The sequence below is a fragment of the Anomaloglossus baeobatrachus genome, chromosome 4 (assembly GCF_048569485.1).
Source record: "Anomaloglossus baeobatrachus isolate aAnoBae1 chromosome 4, aAnoBae1.hap1, whole genome shotgun sequence".
Classification (NCBI taxonomy): domain Eukaryota; kingdom Metazoa; phylum Chordata; class Amphibia; order Anura; family Aromobatidae; genus Anomaloglossus; species Anomaloglossus baeobatrachus.
The window spans coordinates 460,155,465-460,178,897 of record NC_134356.1 but is presented as its reverse complement, the minus strand read 5'-3'; the positions used below and the strand labels follow the sequence as shown (position 1 = coordinate 460,178,897).

The window sequence follows — 23,433 nt, the reverse complement described above, 5'->3', positions numbered from 1 at the left end:
GAGGAGCGCAGCAGAGCCGATGACCGCAGCTTCCTCTTTCCGTTCCTATTCAAATGTATTTGCGTCTTTCAGACGTAAATACATTTGAACAGCGTGTCGGGACTGGGCCCCGCCCCCGACATGCAGCAGCGTGATGAGATCAGCACCTTGCTGATGCTGACGTCATCACAGTGCTACGGGCGCCACACAGGGGACATGAGGAAGCGAGCGCTCCATGAAGGAGCTGAAGAGACAGGTTTAATTAATGGAGATGAGTGGGGAGGGTCTGAGGATACATAACAGGGAACATTTGTGAAGGAACACAGCTCTGTGACAGGCAGAGGAGGAGTACTGTATTCCGAGGGAGGGGGGAGGCAGGAGTGTGTAGGGATGGGGCAGTGTAATTTGTGTGTGTAGGGGGTGATGAGGGTTGTATTGTGTGTGGGGGGAGGGGTAATGGAGGGTGCATTGTATTGTGTGTGTGGGGAGGGGTAATGGAGGGTGCATTGTATTGTGTGTGTGAGGGGAGGGGTAATGGGGGGTGCATTGTATTGTGTGTGGGGGGAGGGGTAATGGGGGGGTGCATTGTATTGTGTGTGAGGGGAGGGGTAATGGGGGGGTGCATTATATTGTGTGTGGGGGGAGGGGTAATGGGGGGTGCATTGTATTGTGTATGGGGGAGGAGTAATGGGGGGTGCATTGTATTGTGTGTGGGGGAGGGGTAATGGGGGGGTGCATTGTATTGTGTGTTGGGGAGGGGTAATGGGGGGTGCATTGTATTGTGTGTGTGTGTGTGTAGGAGGGGAAATGGGGGTGCATTGTAGTGTGTGTGTGTAGGAGGGGTAATGGGGGTGCATTGTAGTGTGTGTGTATGTGTGTGTCAGAGCTGTATGTGTAAGAAGCAGTGCTGTGTGTGTATATATGAATTAGAGCAGTCTGTGCACCCCCCCAGAACTATATGGGTCCCCCAGAGCGCTGAGTCACCCATCCCAGTAATGAGTACACCACCAGAGCTGTTTGCCACTCCAGTAACATCTATGCCCCCTGCCCCTCCTGTAATGTATATATTGTAGCCCCCAGCGTCAAATCGCTGCAGAAACACTGCATAATGGATGCAGTTTTTCTGTACAAAAAAAGCCGATTTCATGCGCTATGGCTACTTCCCCCACCATAGACAGAGTGGGAGCTGCATCCATAGCGCACGGAATAATTTACATGCTCATTTTATGAACGCACGGATTTGGGTCAACATTTTAGCACTCAAATCACTGCGTTCATAAAAGCAACGTGCGCACGTATCATGCACAATCTACATAGATTGTGCAGGGGACACAGGATGCATGCATTTACACTGCAGTGCAATAGGCAGCGTAAATGCATGGAATTATGCAACGTGCGCATGAGCCCTAATGCGTCTGTGTCTGCATGTATGTCAGTGTATATGACCGTGCATATATTTGTCTGTTTATATGTATTTTTCTGAATTTGTCTTCAAATATGTATATGTACGTATGCCTGTATGTGTATGTGCGTGTCTGTGTGTGGATGGGGTCCATTGAGACTTTCACCCGGAGGCCACAAAAACCTGGAGCCGGCCCTGGCTACCTTAACATTGGGATCAATAAAAAATATGTGACTAAAGCTTTACACGCTACAATATATCTAACTATGTGTCGGCGGGGTCACGTCGTAAGTGACGCACATCCGGCATAGTTAGTGATATTATAGTGTGTGACCGCTACGAGCGACCCTGATTGTGCGTTAAAACGTTGATCGCATACACGTCGTTCATGTTCTAAAAATTGAACGTCTGGTTGTTCATCGTTCTTGAGGCAGCACACATCGCTCCGTGTGACACCCCGGGAACGATGAACACAGCTTACCTGCGTCCCGCCGGCAATGCGGAAAGAAGGAGGTGGGCGGGATGTTTACGTCCTGCTCATCTCCGCCCCTCCGCTCCTATTGGCCGGCCGCTGTGTGACGTCGCTGTGACGCCGAACGTCCCTCCCACTTCAGGAAGTGGATGTTTGCCGCCCACATCGAGGTCGTTTGGAAGGTAAGTACGTGTGACGGGGGTTAATCGTTTGTGCGACACAGGCAACAAATTGCCTGTTCCGCACATACGATGGGGGCGGGTGCGATCGCATACGAGATCACATATGTAATTGAAAGGTGTAAAGCAGCCTTAACTCTACTTTGTGTGTATAAGTGACGGCTGTGAGTGATCCTGGACTGTATCTGTATGGTACTGTGTGTATAAGTGACGTCTGTGAGTGAACCTGGACTGTATCTGTATTGTAGTACTGTAATTCTGAATGTGGCAGAACAGGAGAAGATAAATGTTCATTGGATTTATATCTAAATGCTACAGTTCATGCTCTACTGTTATGGCTAAAAATGTTAACGTTATGGGGCCCCCACTAGATTTTCTGCCCAGGGGCCCCCACGAACCTTAATCTGGCCCTGCTGAAATCATCACTGCTTGTCACAATTGCTGGGTATCACAGAGCGCAGTCTGACCAGGAGTGACCTATGAAGTATCATTCTCAAAACAATGCCCCATAGGCTGTATTGCAGAATCCTTGGACACTGTGGAAGCGCAATGGACTATGTTGGAGCTGCAGTGATTTCTTTAAATAATACATTTGTGAATAAGGGACTGTCTCTTGTTTTGTTTTTTTTCTCTGTTTTTAAGTCTTTGAAATTCCCATTTATTGACTACGTCAAATTTGTTAGACTACTTAGGAGCTCCATGGCTTTTTGTTTAAGAAATTGATGAATCAGGGCAAGCTCTTGCCCTTCAAAAAATAAGCAATCACACTGCTCCTTCGACAGAAAAATGAAAACTTTACAGGTTTTGGAAATATCCCAAAATCTTTTTTTTTTTTTTGCAAATTTCTGATTCTTTTTTCACCAGTAAAATAATAAAAAAAGACTGGACATATTTGTTATTGCTATAATCACACTGATGAAGAAAATCATATTGTATGTATTTGGGGCAGAAAAATGTTGCAGCCATTTCAGGACCAAATTTGCATTTTCTAGCAGAAAACTACATCGAACTGGCATCAAAACTGTTTTTGTGCATTTTTTTTTTCCTCACAAGATGCAGATTTAGTCATGAAACTTATACACCAAATTCCTACATTAAATCTGCATCTCATGGTAAAAAAAAATTTGCATCACTACCGCATCAAAAGTCATCATGTTTTGATCCATTTTTTTTTCCAGATGATGCAGATTTGGTGAAGGAATATAGTGTACTAATTTCAGCACCGAATTTGCATCCCTTGACAAAAAATGCAGTTTTCTGCCAAGAGATGCAAGTCTGTGAACTCAGTTCACCTGAGGTGTGGTCATTGATTTTAATGAGGTTACCTGAGGTCAATTTACCTGCGATCACAGGTGGGATACCATGGGAACCTCCAGCTGTGACCGCAAATAAACTCAGTAACAACACTGTTCACAGCTTTGGCTCAGTCAGTCTCTGCTTGCAGCTGCAGCGTGCAGTCATGTTTTGTGCATGCGTAGTGTGACTGCAGGAAGTAGCAGAGCTGGGATCATTGTAGGACCTCATGTGGAATACGTCAGACCTGGGTTTGCTTCATAATCGACAGTTTGAGTTACCGTTCGATAACAGTTCGATCTCCAAAAGCGTGGCTTTTCACAGTCAGGCTATGTGTGCATGTTGCGTATCTGCATGCGTCTGGCGTCCCCAAGCACAATCCCTCTCTCTTTCCTACTCACCAATTAGCTGCATGGCTGTCACAAAGCTCCGGCGGCTTTTCCTTTTTTGAAATTGGTTGCCGCTCATTATTCAATCTGGTATTCCCTGCTTTCCCCGCCCACCGGCACCCATGATTGGTTGCAGTCAGACATGACCCACGATGAGTGACAGCTGTCTCACTGCAACCAATCACAGCCGCCGGCGGGCGGGTCTATATCGTGCAGTAAAATAAATAAATAATAAAAAAAAACTGTGGTTCCCCCCAATTTTGATACCAGCCAAGATAAAGCCACACGACTGGAGGCTGGTATTGTCAGAATGGAGAGCACCTCGTTATGGGGAGCCCACCACCCTAACAATATCAGCCAGCAGCCGCCCGGAATTGCCGCATCCATTACAGGAGAGCAGACAGCAGCTGCAGAACTACAAGGCTCAGCATACTCTATCCAGTACTGTATGCAGGAGTTTTTTGCCCACCAAAAAAATGACGTGGGCTTCGCCATATTTTTGTATGCTAGCCAGGTACAGCAGGCAGGTATGGCTGTCCCCAACCCTCAGCTGCCTATTTGTACCCGGCTGGGAACTAAAAATATAGGGAAGCCCTTTTTTTAATTATTTCATGAATTTCATGAAATTATTAAAAAAAAAAAAATGACATGTGCTTCGCCCCATTTTTGTGTCCAGCCATGTGTACAACTAGGCAGCTTGGGATTGGAATCCTCAGGACAGATTGGCCCGAGCTTTTTGGGCCCCTCTGCTGCAAATTGCAGTCCACAGCCGCCCCAGAAAATGGTGCTTTCATAGAAGCGCCATCATCTGGCACTGTATCCAACTCCTCCAGCAGCCCTGATGCCGGGTGGCTTGCTGGGTAATAAAGGGTTAATACTAGCTTTGTTTTACTAGCTAGTATTAAGCCAGAGCCAGGTTAAGAAAAAGACACCACACAGAGAAAAAATACTTTAATAGAAATAAATACACAGACACACTTAGAGACTCCATGTTTATCACTCCCTCTCACGCCTCCATGATCCTTGTCTTCTGTCTTCTTTCTCCTTCAACCCATGCAGCTCTGCTACATCAGACAGCACTGCATGGGAGGAAGACGCTGCTGCTCCTGTGCAGTCTATTCACTCAGTGAGTGAGCAGAGGCTGCGGGTTGTAAGCGGTGACGTCACCTCTGCCATCATTGAAATAGTAATCTGACAGGCGGTTTACTATAGCAGCGTTGATCTCCGATCACCTGATTCCCGGTGGCGCTATTCACTGGCTGTGCCATCCAGTCCTTGCATGTGGGCTGACTCTGTAAAGAGCGCTGACATGCAGGAACGGGGAGCCAAGCATGTGCCCAAGCATCTAGCCGGTACACGGAGATGCTCAAACGAGCTCCGCGTACCGGAGAGATACACTGACAAAACCTAGCATGACGTCTAGCCTTGTGACCAGTCTGTAGCCAATGAGATAATACACACGTGACTGGTCACATGCTATGACGACATTATGGAAGGTCCTATCATCAGTGCTAGTTACCAGGAGGGCGCAGCGATGATTGGAAGGAGAAGGGGTGGGAGACAGAGTCTGCAGGACGCATCGCGGTGACCTATAAGTATAATGGCAAAGTTTATTAACTGTATGCGTACATGTATAATGTGTTTGTGTTTGTTTATGTTTGCCTTGCATTGTTTTCAATGGGGTTCGAAGGTGTTCGCCGAACGTTCGCCGAACACACCCGCCGTTCGACGAACCGAACTCGAACACTAGGGGGTTGGCTCATCTCTACTTGTGTCACATGGAGATCACGTCAGTTTTACTATCTAAATCGAAAGGTACTGGGAGGTTTTATGTTATTTTTTTGCCATAGAATACTTCCGGATTTAGGGTGTCTGCTGAAAACAATTCTAAATACATAAAAGTCCCATTACTTACTTTGCATCTCTGCAAACTTGTCTGCATTATTTTACGTCTTCCTAGAACAGGTTCACCCATGTACTCTACCTAGAAAACACCCTTAAGTATTTTTTGAAAGTCAGACAAGATATATATTAAACGTGCTGGCACAAGCATGGCTACACTGGGCAGACGGAAGAATTACCAAATCTGGGAAAGACATTGTTAGTCAGCTAATGAGAGAACAATTTATTCTTGTCACTTTATTAGTGACTCCATAAATTATACATCAAATTCCTTCATCATGATAGTATCATTATCCAGAGGCCTATTTTATTCTGTATTATGCTATCATCTTTTATCACAATTAAATGATGTTAAAGAAGTGTTAGAATATTGATACATTATAAAAACCTTACATTAATTTGGGAGATATTATTTTCCACTAGGCATTTTGTGTTCGTTTGTTTGTATTATTACTACTATTAAGAATGTAATATATTGCTGATATGTCTTTTGAAGCATTTCTTTTTTCAATTTTTTTAGGTCTCCTGGCCAATCGAAAATCAGTATGCAGACAGCTGTTTTCCCATTTTATTCCCTGTGGAGAACTCCATTCCTGTTTGACACCAAAATCGTTGAAATTATAATAATATGTCTGGTTACTGCTACCACCTTTATCATCATATTGCCTGGAATCAGAGGAAAATTGGTAAGAATGTCTTATAAATGCAATGATCCACTCCAGTGATTTTTAATTTGTTATTGTGACCTTTGAACTATAGTTTAAAGTACAGATGTCCTTTAAAGGGAACCTGTCAGGTGCAATATGCACCCAGAACCACGAGCAGTTCCAGATGCATATTGCTAGTCCCTGCCTAACCGTCCCTACATACAATAGAATAGATAAAAGGATCTTGAGAGAAGTATTTCTAAAGATCTTTTACCGTATGCTAATGAGCACGGGGACTAGTCTCCTGGGTGTTAGTTCCCCTTGCCAGTCGGCTCCATTAGCATGTTATTACGTCCCTATCCTTGTGGATGTGCTAACATGCTAATGAATACGCAGCGTCACAGGATTATCTCACTCACCTCTCCGCTGCCATCGCGTCCAACGAAGGATTTCAGCTCAGTGCACATGACCCTGGAGTTTGGGTCATGTATACTATGAAGTCGGGTGTACACATCCTTGCTTCAAACTGAAGTATTGCGCATGACCAAACTCCATGGTCATGCGCACTGCGCCAAAAAAACCCCATTGGACGCAATGGCTGTAGAGAGGTGAGTGAGATAATCCTGCATATTCATTAGCATGTTAGCATGCCCACAGAGACGTACTAAAATGCTAATGGGGGCGACTGGCCGGGGAACTAACGCCCAGGGGACTAGTCCCCTCGTTCATTAGCATATGGTAAAAGATCTCTAGAAACACTTTTTCTAAAGATCTCTTTATCTATACTAGTGTATACAGGGACTGTTAGGCAGGGATTAGCAATATACATCCAGAACCGCTCGTGGTTCTGAGTGCATATTGTACCTGACAGGTTCCCTTTAATTATCTATGCCTAGTAGAAGCCCATAAAGAGTTAAACCATGGGTGCCACGCATACCTGAGCCTCTGAGTATTTGGACGCATGCTCTGGTTTCTAAGACCTCATTCAAAATCATTTTTTATCGTACAAGTGCCATCAGTGATTTTCCTGGATAACACTCTTACCACTGATAATCTATGGGTAGTTCACAAGTCCTGATCTTTTGCGACTGGTCCATGCAAAATTGGACCACTAATATTATACTATATGGGACTTGTAAGTACACACATCTAGAAAAAAACACAATATTAGTGATATTTTTCATAATTACCTTGGCTTGGTGAAGGCCATTCTGTGTCCAAAACATTGCCGTGAAAATTTTTACAGTTTGATATGTGACTAAATAAAGAAGCAGGATTCACCATCCTCTGGAGTCTAGTGGCGTTGTGCATTACACACCTCAAACTGAAACTTGGCATTTTGCTTGCAAATGTAAGGTTGCTCAGCCATGGAAATCCATGTGGTTTCTGGTGCAAAGATTTTATGCTTCGGTTAATTAAATATAATCTGTCAGCAGGTTTTTGCTATGCAATCTGAAGACAGTATGCTGCAAGGGTTAAAACATAGACTTCAGGCATGTCAATCTTGTCAAGGTCTGATCTGTTGTTTATTTCCTACGTTGTTTAAGCAGCACGATTTATTAGTGGTAGGACTACATTGTCTTGTGCACTGCAGTCTGGCACGCCCCCTCCTATGGTTGACATCTTATTATCAATGTACAATGTCTATTGAGAGGCTAGTGTGGACTGGGATAGATCTCTCATCTCTGCTAGAAGGCTAAATCTAAAAATTCTGATTGTGTCAGAATGGCTGGACCCAGTAATCTAAGTGATACATTGTTGGATTCAGGATCTCTCTGCCTACATCATGCTGCTCTCAGATGAGGAAGCAAAAATCTGCTGACAGATTCCCTTTAATGCCAGAGGAGGTATGGAACTGTGCAGTTGTGGCGCCCCTGACCTGGTCAGGCACCACTGAGTACTGCACCCATGCTGGGGACAGTACAATACAGGTAATCCAGAAGGCTGACCGGGGTGTGGTACACAGGCGCATAGTGATCAGGTCTCACACATGTACCCATGAGAGGACCCCTGGGGATCCCAGGAGGGGGAAAAGCCTTGACCTTCACTGGAATAGTGGAGGGGGCCAAAAGCCTCCATCTCCTCTCAAGGGGTGTGGTAAGAGAGTCTGGTTGCTAGGTGGCGTAGGCAAGAACAGGAGAGGAGGGGCAGTGAGTCAGTTAGAGCAGAACTCCATAGGGCTCAGTGAGGAGCAGACCTGTGGGGCTGTTGCTGTCTAACAGCGCCCGCGCAGTGGCTACTGACGGGGGAGAACGGTCAACTAGGAGTGCTACCCGAAATCCATCTTCAGCTAAAGAAAGGGCACGGAGTGGGAAGTAAGGAGACTGCTAGAGAGTACCAGGCCCAAACGGGCGGCAGATCCCGGAGCGGAGATAGATCCAACTTTCTTTTGCTAAACCTGCCGGTGTGGGGCTCTCAAAGCCCACACCACAACACCACAAAAGCCGCAGCCACGTAGCCACAGTTAGGGCCCATAGCTCACAGGAGGCAAGAAGCTGGAGTGATCTGGCCCAGGCAACAAGCACACGGCAAACGAAGGGGAGAGAGGCTGCAGCATCTTCCCTGGGTGACCCCCATAGGGACTCAAAGTCGGGGTCACCCCAAACCAAAAAGGGCTAAGGAAGGCGAGTTAGTAGTCACCCTCACAAGTCAGCCTGAAGGACACCTGGTTCCCGCCTGGTTCATCCCAGCTACGCCCGGGTTACTCACCCTGCCACCTGAAGTGAGTAAAAACCCTGAAAGACATTCTGCGTGTGTGGAGTTATTCTGCGCCTTGTGGTACTACGCACCTACATCGGGCCCTGGGGCTTGCCTCACTCTCAGGAGGCTATTCCAACTAACTGCACATACCATCAGCCCCAGGCGACCCTCAACCTGCAGTGGCGGTCCCTACTGGCCGCAATACTGAGAGTGGCGTCACGACAAGAAGAAGATCTCCTACCTGTGACCAGATCCAGCTGAGTGGAGTCCCTGAAGGTAATGCACCGACACAACACCTGTGGGGCTTCACATCTGGCGTCACGAACAGGATAAGGACTAGACCTGTTCAGACAGGTGACCATGTGCCTGGGCGGTCCGCTTGAAAAATTGGAAGCGCCGCCATATTGCCACCATGAAAAGCGCGCTGAAAAACAACAGCAGCCCGCGCTGGGAGAAGTTACCGCCCACGAAGAGGTGTGGCTACCCAGAGATCCCCTGCAGAGTTCTGACCTCGCTTGTGAAGAGAGCGGAAGCGTCCAGAGACGGCGGGAAGGAAAGAGAGCCACAAGCCTGCTGCTGCAGAGAGAAGAAATGGAGTCCGGACGTGGATACCCAGAACCAGGCTCTGCTGCCTGGTGGTGCCGGGAGCTTGCTATCTTCTGCGATCAGCTGGAGGCCAGGATTATGCGACAGCTCAGTGAGGGACGCACGGAGCTTCTGGAGATGGCTGCGGCGGTTCGGACCTACGAGGAGGGAGCCGCGCGACGCCTGCCAGATCGAGCGGCGACGACTCAGATCCCGATGGTGCCACTGATGGGTGAGTCCAGAGTTGCCCCGGCCAGCGCAAGTGCTCCAACCCCTGCTGCCACGACCGCGGTCCCTGAAGAGGCGCCCGGCGCGGCGACGCTGAGCCAGGCCGCAGCCACGCCAGGTGCGGCCCGCCAAGACCCGGCCGCCGCAGCGATGCCCTGCTCGGCCCGCCAAGCCCCGGCCGCCACAGCGATGCCCTGCTCGGCCCGCCAAGCCCCGGCCGCCGCAGCGATGCCCTGCTCGGCCCGCCAAGCCTCGGCCGCCGCAGCGATGCCCTGCTCGGCCCACCAAGACCCGGTCCCTGCAGCGACGCCCAGCCCAGCCTGCACCGATTCCATCGCGACAGCGACGCCGATCCAGGCCGCCGCCAAACAGGGCGCGGCCCGCCAATACCAGGCCGCCGCCATGCCGGGCGCGGCCCGCCAAGACCAGGCCGCCGCCAAACAGGGCGCGGCCCGCCAAGACCAGGCCGCCGCCATGCCGGGCGCGGCCCGCCAAGACCAGGTCGCCGCCATACAGGGCGCGGCCCGCCAAGAGATTGCATCACCATTTACCCCGACCTGCAAGGCCAGAGCAGACACCGCTCCCCAGTCCAAAGAGGTCCCTGCTGGAAAGCCCACGCTGGGGGAGGACCCCGAATACTGGCGGCTGAAGGCTGACATGGAGGCCAAGTTTCCACAATGGTTGGTGGACCGGTACATGCTCCCTCCGCACACCCCCAAGAGGATTCCAGCAACCCCTGCAGCAACCACGCCAAAGAGTCCCCTGCCTGAGCCTGCTGAAGAAAGCCCATCCCCAGCACTGCCACCAAAGGAGTGCCAAGAAGAACTAAGGGGGAGAGGAGGCCAGGAAGCTGAGGAGCTGACTCCGGAGCCACCAGCAGTGGATCCATACTCAGAGCCGGAGATGTTGCCCTATTCCCGTTGGGATGAGGAAGACCTGACACCGTCCGCTGACGAAGATCTGCCTAAAAGTCTCACCTGGGAGCTTGCAAGCTGTACCACGCAGAGTTCAGGCCGCAAGACAAGGCGTCGCAACAGAACAACGCTGTCCCCTGCACCGCCATCCCCAGAGCAGAGAGAAGTCACGGCCAGAGATCTACAGGAGAAAAGGTTCCTGAGAAGAGCCAAAGCCCAGGCCAGAGGACCCCTTTGTAGAGGAGTTGTGGAAGACTTTAACTTGAAAAGCGGATACGGCTTTATTGTGGCACCGGGTATGAAAGAGGGCATTTTCGTTAATAGGAGGGATGTGAGAGCCCACTTGCCCAGAGGACACCCTGGCAGAAACTTAAAAATGGGAGACTCAGTACAGTTCACTATGCATCAGGGAGAAAGAGGCTGGTATGCCTTAGATGTAGCACCATGTCCCAAAGAAGAAAGAAAAGACAGAGATAAAGAAACAGATGCAGCAAAGGAAACAGATGAAGATCAAGAAAGAAAAGACAAGGAACCTACAGATGAGACTACCTCAGACGACGACAAAGAGCAAGAAAGCAGCAGGTGCCGCAGCCCAACAGGCCCAAGCCCTGGTATGGAGGAGTAAAGGAAAGTAAGAAGTTCAGCAGTTAGAAAGTTAAAGTTTTGAAAAGTTTGTTTTGCAACGTTTACGTTTAAGCATGTGCCCACAAAAACTATTGTGAGAAATAAACCTTAAGGCTATGAACTGGCTATAGCCACAAACTCTCGCAGTGTAAATAGTTACACCAGAGGGCACCACCACCACCAGAGTCAGCCTGTTTAGGGGCTTGGCTCGTCTGCAACCAGGCGGAGTCCGTCCGTATATAGGGCCTTGGCTCACCTGCGACCAGAGAGCATGCCTGTTTATGGGGCCTGGCTCTCCACCACAAAGAGGGTACCTGGTCAGCACCAACTGTGGAGGCCGCCTCTGCATCCTGCCAGAAGAGGCTGAAGGCGCGGATCCACCAGGCCAGGTATACCCTGAAACCACCAGCCCATGTAAGCCGCCTCTACATCCTGCCAGAAGTGGCTGAAGCCGCGGCCAACGTGAGAGGGTTTTGGGTGGGTTAACGGACTTGTGGGTGGAGGGTGGTGATGTATGGTACCTGGTGCTTTTAAAATGTTTTACATGTTTTAATGTTTTATGCATTTTTAAAATGTTGTCTTGCAGCCCGAGGACGTGCTGGTGATAACTAAGGGGGAATGTGGCGCCCCTGACCTGGTCAGGCACCACTGAGTACTGCACCCATGCTGGGGACAGTACAATACAGGTAATCCAGAAGGCTGACCGGGGTGTGGTACACAGGCGCATAGTGATCAGGTCTCACACATGTACCCATGAGAGGACCCCTGGGGATCCCAGGAGGGGGAAAAGCCTTGACCTTCACTGGAATAGTGGAGGGGGCCAAAAGCCTCCATCTCCTCTCAAGGGGTGTGGTAAGAGAGTCTGGTTGCTAGGTGGCGTAGGCAAGAACAGGAGAGGAGGGGCAGTGAGTCAGTTAGAGCAGAACTCCATAGGGCTCAGTGAGGAGCAGACCTGTGGGGCTGTTGCTGTCTAACAGCGCCCGCGCAGTGGCTACTGACGGGGGAGAACGGTCAACTAGGAGTGCTACCCGAAATCCATCTTCAGCTAAAGAAAGGGCACGGAGTGGGAAGTAAGGAGACTGCTAGAGAGTACCAGGCCCAAACGGGCGGCAGATCCCGGAGCGGAGATAGATCCAACTTTCTTTTGCTAAATCTGCCGGTGTGGGGCTCTCAAAGCCCACACCACAACACCACAAAAGCCGCAGCCACGTAGCCACAGTTAGGGCCCATAGCTCACAGGAGGCAAGAAGCTGGAGTGATCTGGCCCAGGCAACAAGCACACGGCAAACGAAGGGGAGAGAGGCTGCAGCATCTTCCCTGGGTGACCCCCATAGGGACTCAAAGTCGGGGTCACCCCAAACCAAAAAGGGCTAAGGAAGGCGAGTTAGTAGTCACCCTCACAAGTCAGCCTGAAGGACACCTGGTTCCCGCCTGGTTCATCCCAGCTACGCCCGGGTTACTCACCCTGCCACCTGAAGTGAGTAAAAACCCTGAAAGACATTCTGCGTGTGTGGAGTTATTCTGCGCCTTGTGGTACTACGCACCTACATCGGGCCCTGGGGCTTGCCTCACTCTCAGGAGGCTATTCCAACTAACTGCACATACCATCAGCCCCAGGCGACCCTCAACCTGCAGTGGCGGTCCCTACTGGCCGCAATACTGAGAGTGGCGTCACGACAAGAAGAAGATCTCCTACCTGTGACCAGATCCAGCTGAGTGGAGTCCCTGAAGGTAATGCACCGACACAACACCTGTGGGGCTTCACACAGTTATTGAGTGAGCAGAGTTTCGCATTCATTTACAGACTGTTGTAATAAGATTGTAGGTGATATTATGCAAAGGTAGATATGGGCCGTCCCAAGTTTTTTTGAGATTTCTAGATGAGTTAATTTATTAGAAATGAAATTGAAAAATGTGTAACTTTCAGCTTCTGATCTGTGTTCTATGTTCTGTTGGGATAAAATATGGCTATAAGAGATTTCCGAATCTTTGTATTTTTATTTCTTTTACATTTTACGCAGCATATTAATGTTTTTTGAATTGGGGTTGCAAATTATAGGCTCATACAGTATAAATTACATCAGTAAGGATGCAGATCTTATTCTATCCTATATTGTTTAGAATATCTACTTTTATTTCTATTTTATCGAGTTCTTTAGCAATTTTTTTTTCTTTACATTAGTGCTACTACATCCGTGTTGTAGCGCTGGAGTCTCTGCAGGGATGCTGACTTACTCGCTGTCACCGCTTGGTTGCGTCCTTCCCTGCAGCTCCATGGATGGAAGCCCATGTACTAGTCTGCCTCCCTCTCCCTGGGGCCTGTGCACACCACACAGGCTCTTTAGGAATGCACTTAGGGTGCATGCAAGTACACTGAACCTCCTATTAAAGGGTTGGCATGCCATTTCCTGGAAATGCCTGTCAGCCTATGGATTAATGGTTGACGAGATGTCCTTTTTCGAAAATTCTATGCCCTCTTTCCTCCACACATGCCTTTGGTCGTACTGGTCAAACTGTTATATTTTAACCTCATTGGTCCACAGGACTTTTTTCCAAAATTCATTAGGCTTGTTTAGATGTTCTTTTGCATACTTTTAAATTTTATAGTGAAGACCCAAGAGAGGTTTTCTTCTGACTGTTCCATGAAGGCCATATTTGTGCAGGTGTCTCTCAACAGTAGAGCAATGTACCACAACTTCAGAGTCTGTTAAATCTTCCTGAAGATCTTTTGCAGTCAAGCAGGGCTTCTGATTTGCCTCTCTATCAATCCTATGAGCAGCTTTCTCAGAAATTTTGCTTGGTCTTTCAGACCTTATCTTGACCTCCACTTTTCCTGTTAATTGCCACTTAATTAACTTTTAAATTGAGGAAAGGGCAACTTGAAAGTGCTGTGATATCTTGTGATAGCCTTCTCCTGCTTTGTGGGTCTCCACCATTTTAATTTTCAGAGTGCTAGGCAGCTGTTTCGAAGAACACATGACTGCTGTTTTTTGGCATAGAAGAGGCTGGGTTTTTATAAAGCTGTAAAATATGCATCACCTGGCCTTTCAGAACAATGATAGTGAACAAACCATAACCCTAACAGGCTAATTAAGGTCTGAAACCTTGTTCAAAATATGCATCACCTGGCCTTTCAGAACAATGATAGTGAACAAACCATAACCCTAACAGGCTAATTAAGGTCTGAAACCTTGCTCAAAGTTATCTGAGCCCACAAATCTCCAAGGGCCCCCAAACGTTTGCATAAGCCCATTTTCCTTTTTGTAGTTTTTTCAAATGTACAAGATTAAAAATATAATTTATAGCAGGAGTAGGTTTTTTACTAGATCAATAATAAATTGGAAACATAAAACATAACCTTTACTATTGTGCAATTAAAAGAGTGATTGAAAATCACTCATAAAAACGTGGACATAAAACACATACACCCAGGTTGCAGGTCCCTAAACTCAAAACAGGCCAGGAGCCTGGTCTAGGTACATAGTTATTATTACTGGTCCATATAATATAGGTAACTACCTTCTAATTATACCTCAAATAGTAACCTCATGAGGAAACCGCCCTCTACAGTATACCATTCAGCTTTATTAGGTAAGGACCTATGGTAGACCTATTACCATATTTTCATTAGCTCAGATGTCATTTTTCTATTTTTAAAATGATCACTGACAACATACACATGGAACGGTTTCACCATTGATCGGCTTCACAAGTGCCATCAAAATGGGATTCCTTCAACGGGTGCTGGTAAATCTTACTTCAAAATTGACCTCCACCCGAGTTCCCAACATCAGGTATTCAGAAGATGGGCAGACATTACAACGCGTTTCTTTTCCATATACAAATCTTCAAAGGAGCCTATGTTACTTAATTTCTGCACGCTTTGCCAGCCCCTTATTATATACTGGCTTCTTCCTTAAATATGACAATTGCGGACGAAAGTATCCTCAGACCTTCATGCTCATGCTGCACCGCAATTAAGTTAATCCCCTGAAGATTTTTATATGGAAAAGAAACACGTTGGGAGTAAGGTGATGTCTGCCCATCTTCTGAATACCTGATGTTGGGAACTCGGGTGGAGATCAATTTTGAAGTAAGATTTACCGACACCTGTTGGAGGAATCCCATTCTGATGGTACCTGTGAAGCACGTCAATGGTGAGACCGTTCCATGTGTATGTTGTCAGTGATCATTTTAAAAATAGAAAAATTACATCTGAGCTAATGAAAATATGGTAATAGGTCCACCGTAGGTCCTTATCTAAAAAAGCTGAATGGTATACTGTAGAGGGCGGTTCCCTCATGAGGTGACTATTTGAGGTATAATTACAAGGTAGTTACTTACATTATAAGGACCAGTAATAATAACTATGTGTCTAGCCCAGGCGCCTGGCCTGTTTTGAGTTTAGGGACCAGCAACCTGGGTGTATGTGTTTTATGTCCACTTTGCATGAGTGATTTTCAATCACTCTTTTAATTGCACAATAGTAAAGGTTATGTTTTATGTTTCCAATTTATTATTGATCCAGTAAAAACCCTACTCCTGCTATAAATTATAATTTATAACTGTTTTTCAGAGGGGTGTTTGTATACTACAAGTGTTGTGCAATTTAGTTAAGATTAAAAATATGTATATGTTTGCCTAAAATAGAAAGGACATGTGTCATTTTTAACATTATTCCTTTTAAAGATAATTTAATCTTCAACTTACTAAACTTTTAACAATAACAATAATTTTTACCAGTGTTGTCCAAACTTTTACATGCCGCTATATTCCAGGAATGAGGAAAAGCAGAGAGAGAGTAGGTGAGATAAGTAGAGTGGCTGGCATGTTTTGTGTTTTAGTAAGAGAAAGCTGAGGTTCAGGAGAAGGTCAACAGATGAGGTCAGGTGGATAGGTAAGGTAGGTCATTATTTCTTTGGAGAGTGCTGGGGTTTGTAATAGCAAAGGAGAGCAAGGATTATGCCGGGGCCACACGGGGCACTAGTGTAATCCTCACATGACAGTCGGCTTATGTTGGCAGCACAGCAGGAGCCGAGTGTCATGCGAGTGTCACTGCGACTGAGGTCTGATCATGCGATCGGACCTCAGCTGTGGTGGGCGGGCCGGTACTCAAGAGGGGTGGGCCGGTGCTGAGGAGGGGCAGGCTGGTGCTGAGGAGGGGAGGGATTTATCTCCCTCTCTCCTCCGTAGCTGGTGATTTCCATTCTCACCCTGTACTCGCAGACACCGGTGTACCATGAGTGCAGTGCGATTTTTTTTTTTCTCGCCCCATAGACTTGAATGGGTGCGAGAGAAAAAAGGAACGCATTACGGCCACAGCATGCTGCGATTGTTTTCTCGGTCTGATTAGGGCTGAGAAAATAATCACTCATGGGTGCTGGCACATAGGCTAATATTGGTCTGAGTGGAATGTGATGTTTTATCGCATTCCACTCACACCAATTTTCATGCCGTGTGTTTTAGGCCTAAGGGGCACTTTGCACACTACGACATCGCAGGTGCGATGTCGGTGGGGTCAAATTGAAAGTGACACACATCCGGCATCGCATGAGACATCGTAGTGTATAAAGCCTAGATGATACGATTAACGAGCGCAAAAGCATCATAATCGTATTCTCGGTGTAGCGTCGGCGTAATCCATAATTACGCTGACGCGACGGTCCGCTGTTGTTCCTCGCTCCTGCGGCAGCACACATCGCTGTGTGTGAAGTCGCAGGAGCGAGGAACATCTCCTACCGGCATCACCGCGACTTCCGTAGGATATGCGGAAGGAAGGAGGTGGGCGGGATGTTTACATCCTGCTCATCTCTGCCACTCCGCTCCTATTGGCCGCCTGCCGTGTGACGTCACAGTGACGCTGCACGACCTGCCCCCTTAATAAGGAGGCGGGTCGCCGGCCAGAGCGACGTCGCAGGGCGGGTGAGTCCATGTGAAGCTGCCGTAGCGATAATGTTCGCTATGGCAGCTATCACAAGGATATCGCAGCTGCGACGGGGGCGGGAACTATCGCGCTCGGCATCGCAGCATCGGCTTGCGATGTCGCAGCGTGCAAAGTACCCCTAAGTGTAGCAAAAACTGTTAGAGCATATTTAATCGTAGTGAAAGAGTGTGGCAAAATAAAGAGGCAAGCACAATTCATTGTCGATTGTAGTTCTTACCTTCTGGTCACTTCTGGGACATTTCTGGTAAATTTCTGATGTGCATTTAAAAAGCTGCACTTTTTGGAGCTGCGTGCGATGAATCAGAATTACATAGGTATTTGGACACATACTTTCAAAGTATGCACATCTGGATCAATACGTCTAAGAGATCTATTTAATAACGTATACAGTTTATATTATACAATCTAGTCACAAATCTGCTTTTAGAATTTTATGGCCTATATAAAAGATTTTATTCTCAATTAGAAACAAATGGAAAAATCAGGAAAGATGGTTTAACTAAACTTCCAAACCGCCCTTATCTTTCTCTCTGTCTTTCATTGAAAGTGCTGATTTTGGTGCTGGATATCTTACATGATGTTGTGGCCATTTTATATTAAACTGACTTATTTATAAAAGCATTAACCAGTAACATATTGTAACATTATCTACTATTTACAGAGGACGTTCTGGTTGGTGAGGGTGTTGACCAGTCTTTACATTGGAACTGTCATTATAGGTAAGTTTGCATTCAAGATATGGCAATTTGCTGATAAAACACACAATTAATACACTACACTGTACTGCGTTGTTCTAACGTGTCAAATATTTATCTCCTAGATTTCTGCTGCCTAATATATAAATTAAAATGGTAACCCCCACCAATAAAAGTAATTAAGAAAATCACATACACATGAACTCTGAAATTTTTCTTCACTGGCCTACATATATAATAACATAAAATAAAACCTAAAATAATCCACACACACAAATATATACCAGCCATGAATAAACTGCACACATAAAAATATTCCAGATATAAACTGCATACATTAACATAGCTTGCCTATATAAAGGTATAAGAGGTGAGAATATATATATATATATATATATATATATATATATATCTCTAAATAATTGCCTTATTCTGTCTGTCTGTATGTCTGTCTGTCTTGCTCCAAAATTGTGTCCTTACAGTGACAACCGTTGGATTGGCCGCTGGGCTCAGCCTGGCCCCGCCCCTCCACACGGATTGGCCGCTCGGCTTGGCCTGACCCCGCCCCCTGCATGGATTAACCGTTTGGCCAGGCCCGCCCCCGCACGCGATGCCCGCTAGGCCACGCCCCCCGCATGTGATGCCTGCAGGCCACGCCCCTGCATGCGATGCCCGCTAGGCCATGCCCCCGCACGTGATGCCCGCTAGGTCACGCCCCCTCACGCTATGCCCGCTAGGCCACGACCCCTCACACTATGCCCACTAGACCACGCCCACTCACACTATGCCCGCTAGGCCACTCCCCCTCACACTATGCCCGCTAGGCCACGGCCCCTCACACTATGCCCGCTAGGCCACGGCCCCACACACTATGCCCGCTAGGCCACGCTCCCTCACACTATGACCGCTAGGCCACGCCCCCTCACACTATGTCCACTAGGCCACGCCCCCTCGCACTATGCCCGCTAGACCACGCCCCCTCACAATATGCCCGCTCGGCCACGCCCCCTCACACTATGCCCGCTCGGCCACGCCCCCCACACTATGCCAGCTTGGCCATGCCCCCCGCACACTATGCCCGCAAGGCAACGCCCTCCGCACATGTTGGGCACCTGTACACCTCCCCCCAGGACAACTCCTCCCATTATACTCCTCTCTCCCCAGGACTACTCCTACCATTATACTCCTCCTATTATAATCCTCCTATTATACTCCTCTATGAGGGGTTCGCAGCATGGGGGATGGAGCACGATGGGGAGTGCAGCATGGGGGATGAAGCACGATGGGGGGTGCAGCATGGGGGATGGAGCACGATGGGGGGTGCAGTATGGGGGGTGGACCACGATGGGGGGTGCCCAGAATGGGGGGATGAAACACGATAGGGGGTGCGCAGCATGGGGGATGGAGCATGATGGGGGGTGCAGCATGAGGGATGGAGCACGATGGGGGGTGCAGCATGGGGGGATGAAACACGATGGGAGGTGTGCAGCATAGGGGATGGAGCACGATGGGGGGTGCACAGCATGGGGGATGGAGCACGATGGGTAGTGCAGCATGGGGGATGGAGCACGATGGGGGGTGCAGCATGGGGGATGGAGCACGATGGGGGGTGCGCAGCATGGGGGATGGAGCAGATGGGGAGTGCAGCATGGGGGATGGAGCACGATGAGGGGTGCAGCATGAGGGATGGAGCACGATGGGGGTGCAGCATGGGGGGTGGACCACAATGGGGGGTGCCCAGAATGGGGGGGATGAAACACGATGGGGGGGTGCGCAGCATGGGGGATGGAGCACGATGGGGGTGTGCAGCATGGCGGATGGAGCACGATGGGGGGTGCGCAGCATGGGGGATGGAGCACGATAGGGGATGCGCAGCATGGGGGAAGGAGCACGATGGGGGGTGCAGCATGGGGGGTGGACCACGATGGGGGGTGCACACACCCCCAAAACACACACACACCGCCACACACTGGGAACCACAAACACCGCCCAACACAGACACACACACACAGACAACGCCACACACACACAACACACAAACACCGCGGCACACACAAATATATGCACATACCGAACAACACACACATTGCACAAAACATACCTCCCCCCAAAACACACACCCACACAAACCGGGCAACACACACAGCACCACACACACACAACGCTACAGACGCACAGCGCTCCACAAACAATGCAACACACAAAACGCAACACACAAACAACACCGCTCTCACCCCCCCACCCAGACAACACCCAGAACATTTACAGCGCCCTACACAAACACTGGCAACTACACACAACAACATATATATATATATATATATATATATATATATATATAACAAAAATCATACATTAACAACACAATACGTAAATTCTAGAATACCCAATGCGTTAGAATCGGGCCACCTTCTAGTATATATATATATATATATACATATATATATATATATATATATATATATATATATATATGTATATATATAATGCATGGTTTTTCTCACCAGCTAACATGAAATCAGAATAAACTTTTCCTGTTTTCGGTCAATTAGGAACCAAAATTATTTATATTTGCCAAAATTCCAAAATAATGAGAGAGAGAGAGAATGTTTTAAGGCATTTTTAACTTTATATTACTTTCTGCAAAGTCAAGCGTGTACATACATTTCATTAGTATTTGGTACCATTGACCTTAAACTGTATACCTTGGTTTAAACATTTTGGATATCCTTCCACAAGCTTCTCACAATAGTTGGTAGGAATTTCACCCATTCCTCTTGACAGAACTGGTGTAAATGAGCCATGTTTGTAGGTCTCCTTGCTCGCACATGACTTTTCAGCTTTGCCCATAAATTTTCCATAGGATTGAGATCAGGGTTTTGTGATGACCACTCCAAAACATTGACTTTGTTACCCTTAAGCCATTTTGAAACCAGTTTGGCAACATGATGCCATCTATTTTGTGACGTGTACCAATACCTCCTGCGACAAAACTACCCGACAACATGATGCTGCCACACCCGTGTTTAAAGTTGGGATAGTGTTCTTAGGCTTCACAGAGTCTCCCTTTTACCTCTAAATGTAACAATGGTCATTATGGCCAAACAGTTTACTTTTAATTTTGTCAGACCACAGGACATGTCTCCAAAAATTAAGGTCTGTTTTCCTGTGTGTACTTGCAAACATAAATCTTACTTTTTTATGTTTCTTTTGGAGTAATGGCTTCTTCCTGGCAAAGTGGCCTTTCAGTCCATGTTGATACAGTACTCGGTACTCGTTTTACTGTGGATAATGGCACAATCTAACTAGCTTCCACCAGCGTCTACAGATGGTCTTTTACTTTTGTTCTTGGGTTGATATACACATGTCTGATCAAAGCACATTCATCTCTGGTACACAGAAACCATCTCCTTCCTGAGTGGTATGATGGCTGGATATTCCCATTTTGTTTGAAGTTGTGTATAATTGTTTGTACAGATGAACGAGGCACCTTCAGGTATCTGGAAATTTCACGCAAAGATATACCAGAATTGTGCAAGTCTAAAATTCTCTTCCTAAGATCTTGGGGGATTTCTTTTGACTTTGCTATGATGCTACACAAAGAAGCAGTGTGTTTCAGGTGAGAATTAAAATACATCCACAGGTGTGTCTCTAATTAACTAAGATGTGGGCAATAAACCTATCAGAAGCTTCCAAAGACATGACATCATCATGTGGGCTGTCCCATATTGTTGAAAGGCAGAGCACTCTTAAAGTATGTAAACGTTTGGCTTTGCAGAAAGTAATAAAAATGCCTTGAAACATTCTCTCTCATTATTCTGGCATTTGGCAAATATAAATAATTTTGGTTCCTAATTGACCTAAAACGGGAAAAATTAATTCTGATTTCATGTCAGATAATGAGAAAAACATGCATATGTGTCTTTTTAGATAGTGTATGTAAACTTCTGGTTTCAACTGTAAATATATTCCTAAATGTGCTATTGATATGAATTTCTCATGAGATGTCAATACCAACCTATAGATCCACATAGGCAAAGAAATCAAACCATAGATCTTCATAAATTTAGAGATGTGTACTAGTGAGAAATGCACATATTAAACGTGCTTACGGAAATTTACTTAATACTTTGTACAAAATAATTTCATGATGAGGACAGCTTAAGATGTTTCTTGTATGGAGAAACTAGTGGCATGTATTGCTTAGGTATGATTTTGGCCCATTCTTCTACATAAACATTCTTCAAATCCTGAAGCTTCCATGGGCTCAGACTATGAACTCTGAGCTTTAGTTTATGCCATACATTTTCTATTGGTTTCAGATCAAGTGATTGGCCATTCTAGTAGCTTAATTTTGTTTCTATAAAGCCAAATGAGAATTTCCTTAGCTGTGTTTGGGATTTTTGTCTTTCTTAAATGTGCTCTGTCATTTCATCTTTATGATCCTACTAGATGGCAGCAGATTTTTAGCAATAATGTCTCATTACTTTTTTCCATTTTACTCTTTCTTCAATTATGTGAAGTTTACCAGTGCCGTATGCTGAAAAACAGCCCCATACTATGATGTTTCCCCCTCCAAACTTCATTATTTGAATGGTGTTTTTGGGGCATATGCAGAGCTTTTTTGCTTCCAAACATGGTGTGTTATCTAAATAGCCTTGGTGGTTAATGTGCGTACAACCCATGGAGGTTGAGTATATTACTTATTGTTTTTGTTTTTTTTAAACAATTGTATCTGCTGATTCCAGGTCTTTCAGTTACTCTTCACAGGTGGTTCTTGGCTCTTGGACAGCTCTTCTTTCAATTCTTTTCACTCCTCTGTCTGAAATCTTGTGGGAAGTGTACTGCGCCAGCAGCCGGGCCGCCACTCGGATCCGGATCCGCGGTGGCTCGAGGGGTCTCCGGACCCGAGTGGCATTCGCACGGACACTTGAATTAAAAGGGGGGTATTTACAGGGGATTTTGTGGTTAGAGTTTGCGACGTCACCCACGGTGTGTGGTAAGATGGGATACCACTGCTGCTGTCAGGAGTGCCCGGCGCCCGGTGGCGGTGGAATGGCAGCCAGATGTTTAACCCCTCCGTGAGTAGGGGGAACATGCCCTGCGGCTTGGTGATGGTGTGAGAGGAGCACCATTGGAGAGGAAAGGGGAACTGCGTACTCACTCAGTCCAATAACGCTGACACCGACAACTTGTAAACCAGAATTCTTAGCACCGCTGCAGCAAGGAGGGTGCACGCTGGGATCCCGTGCCCTATGGTGTTGCCTCTTAGCCTGTGACCTTGACCTTGGCACCTCTGTCTATAGTTGATCCCTCTCAGCTTGAAACTGAATGGGTCCCACTCACCCGTATGGCTAACGGAGTGAGCTTGCTTTCAGGGTTTACGCTTGGGATTTTCTGGACTGTATATTGGGAAAGTCCTAGCCCACCCGTTGCATTAGTACCCGATTTTGGAGTGGGTGGAGGACGAATCGTTAAGT

General features: G+C 47.1%; 1 protein-coding gene across 1 annotated transcript in view; it reads left to right on the top strand.

Annotated features, from left to right (window-relative positions):
• Nucleotides 1–23,433, top strand: part of LOC142301689 (dual oxidase maturation factor 1-like) — a 90,639-nt gene that overhangs the window by 36,996 nt on the left and 30,210 nt on the right. Inside the window, exons 3-4 of the mRNA XM_075342711.1 lie at nt 6,137–6,302; nt 17,920–17,977. Of these exons, the coding sequence (XP_075198826.1) occupies nt 6,162–6,302; nt 17,920–17,977 (199 nt within the window). The 5' untranslated portion in view covers nt 6,137–6,161. The remainder of the gene's footprint in view (nt 1–6,136; nt 6,303–17,919; nt 17,978–23,433) is intronic.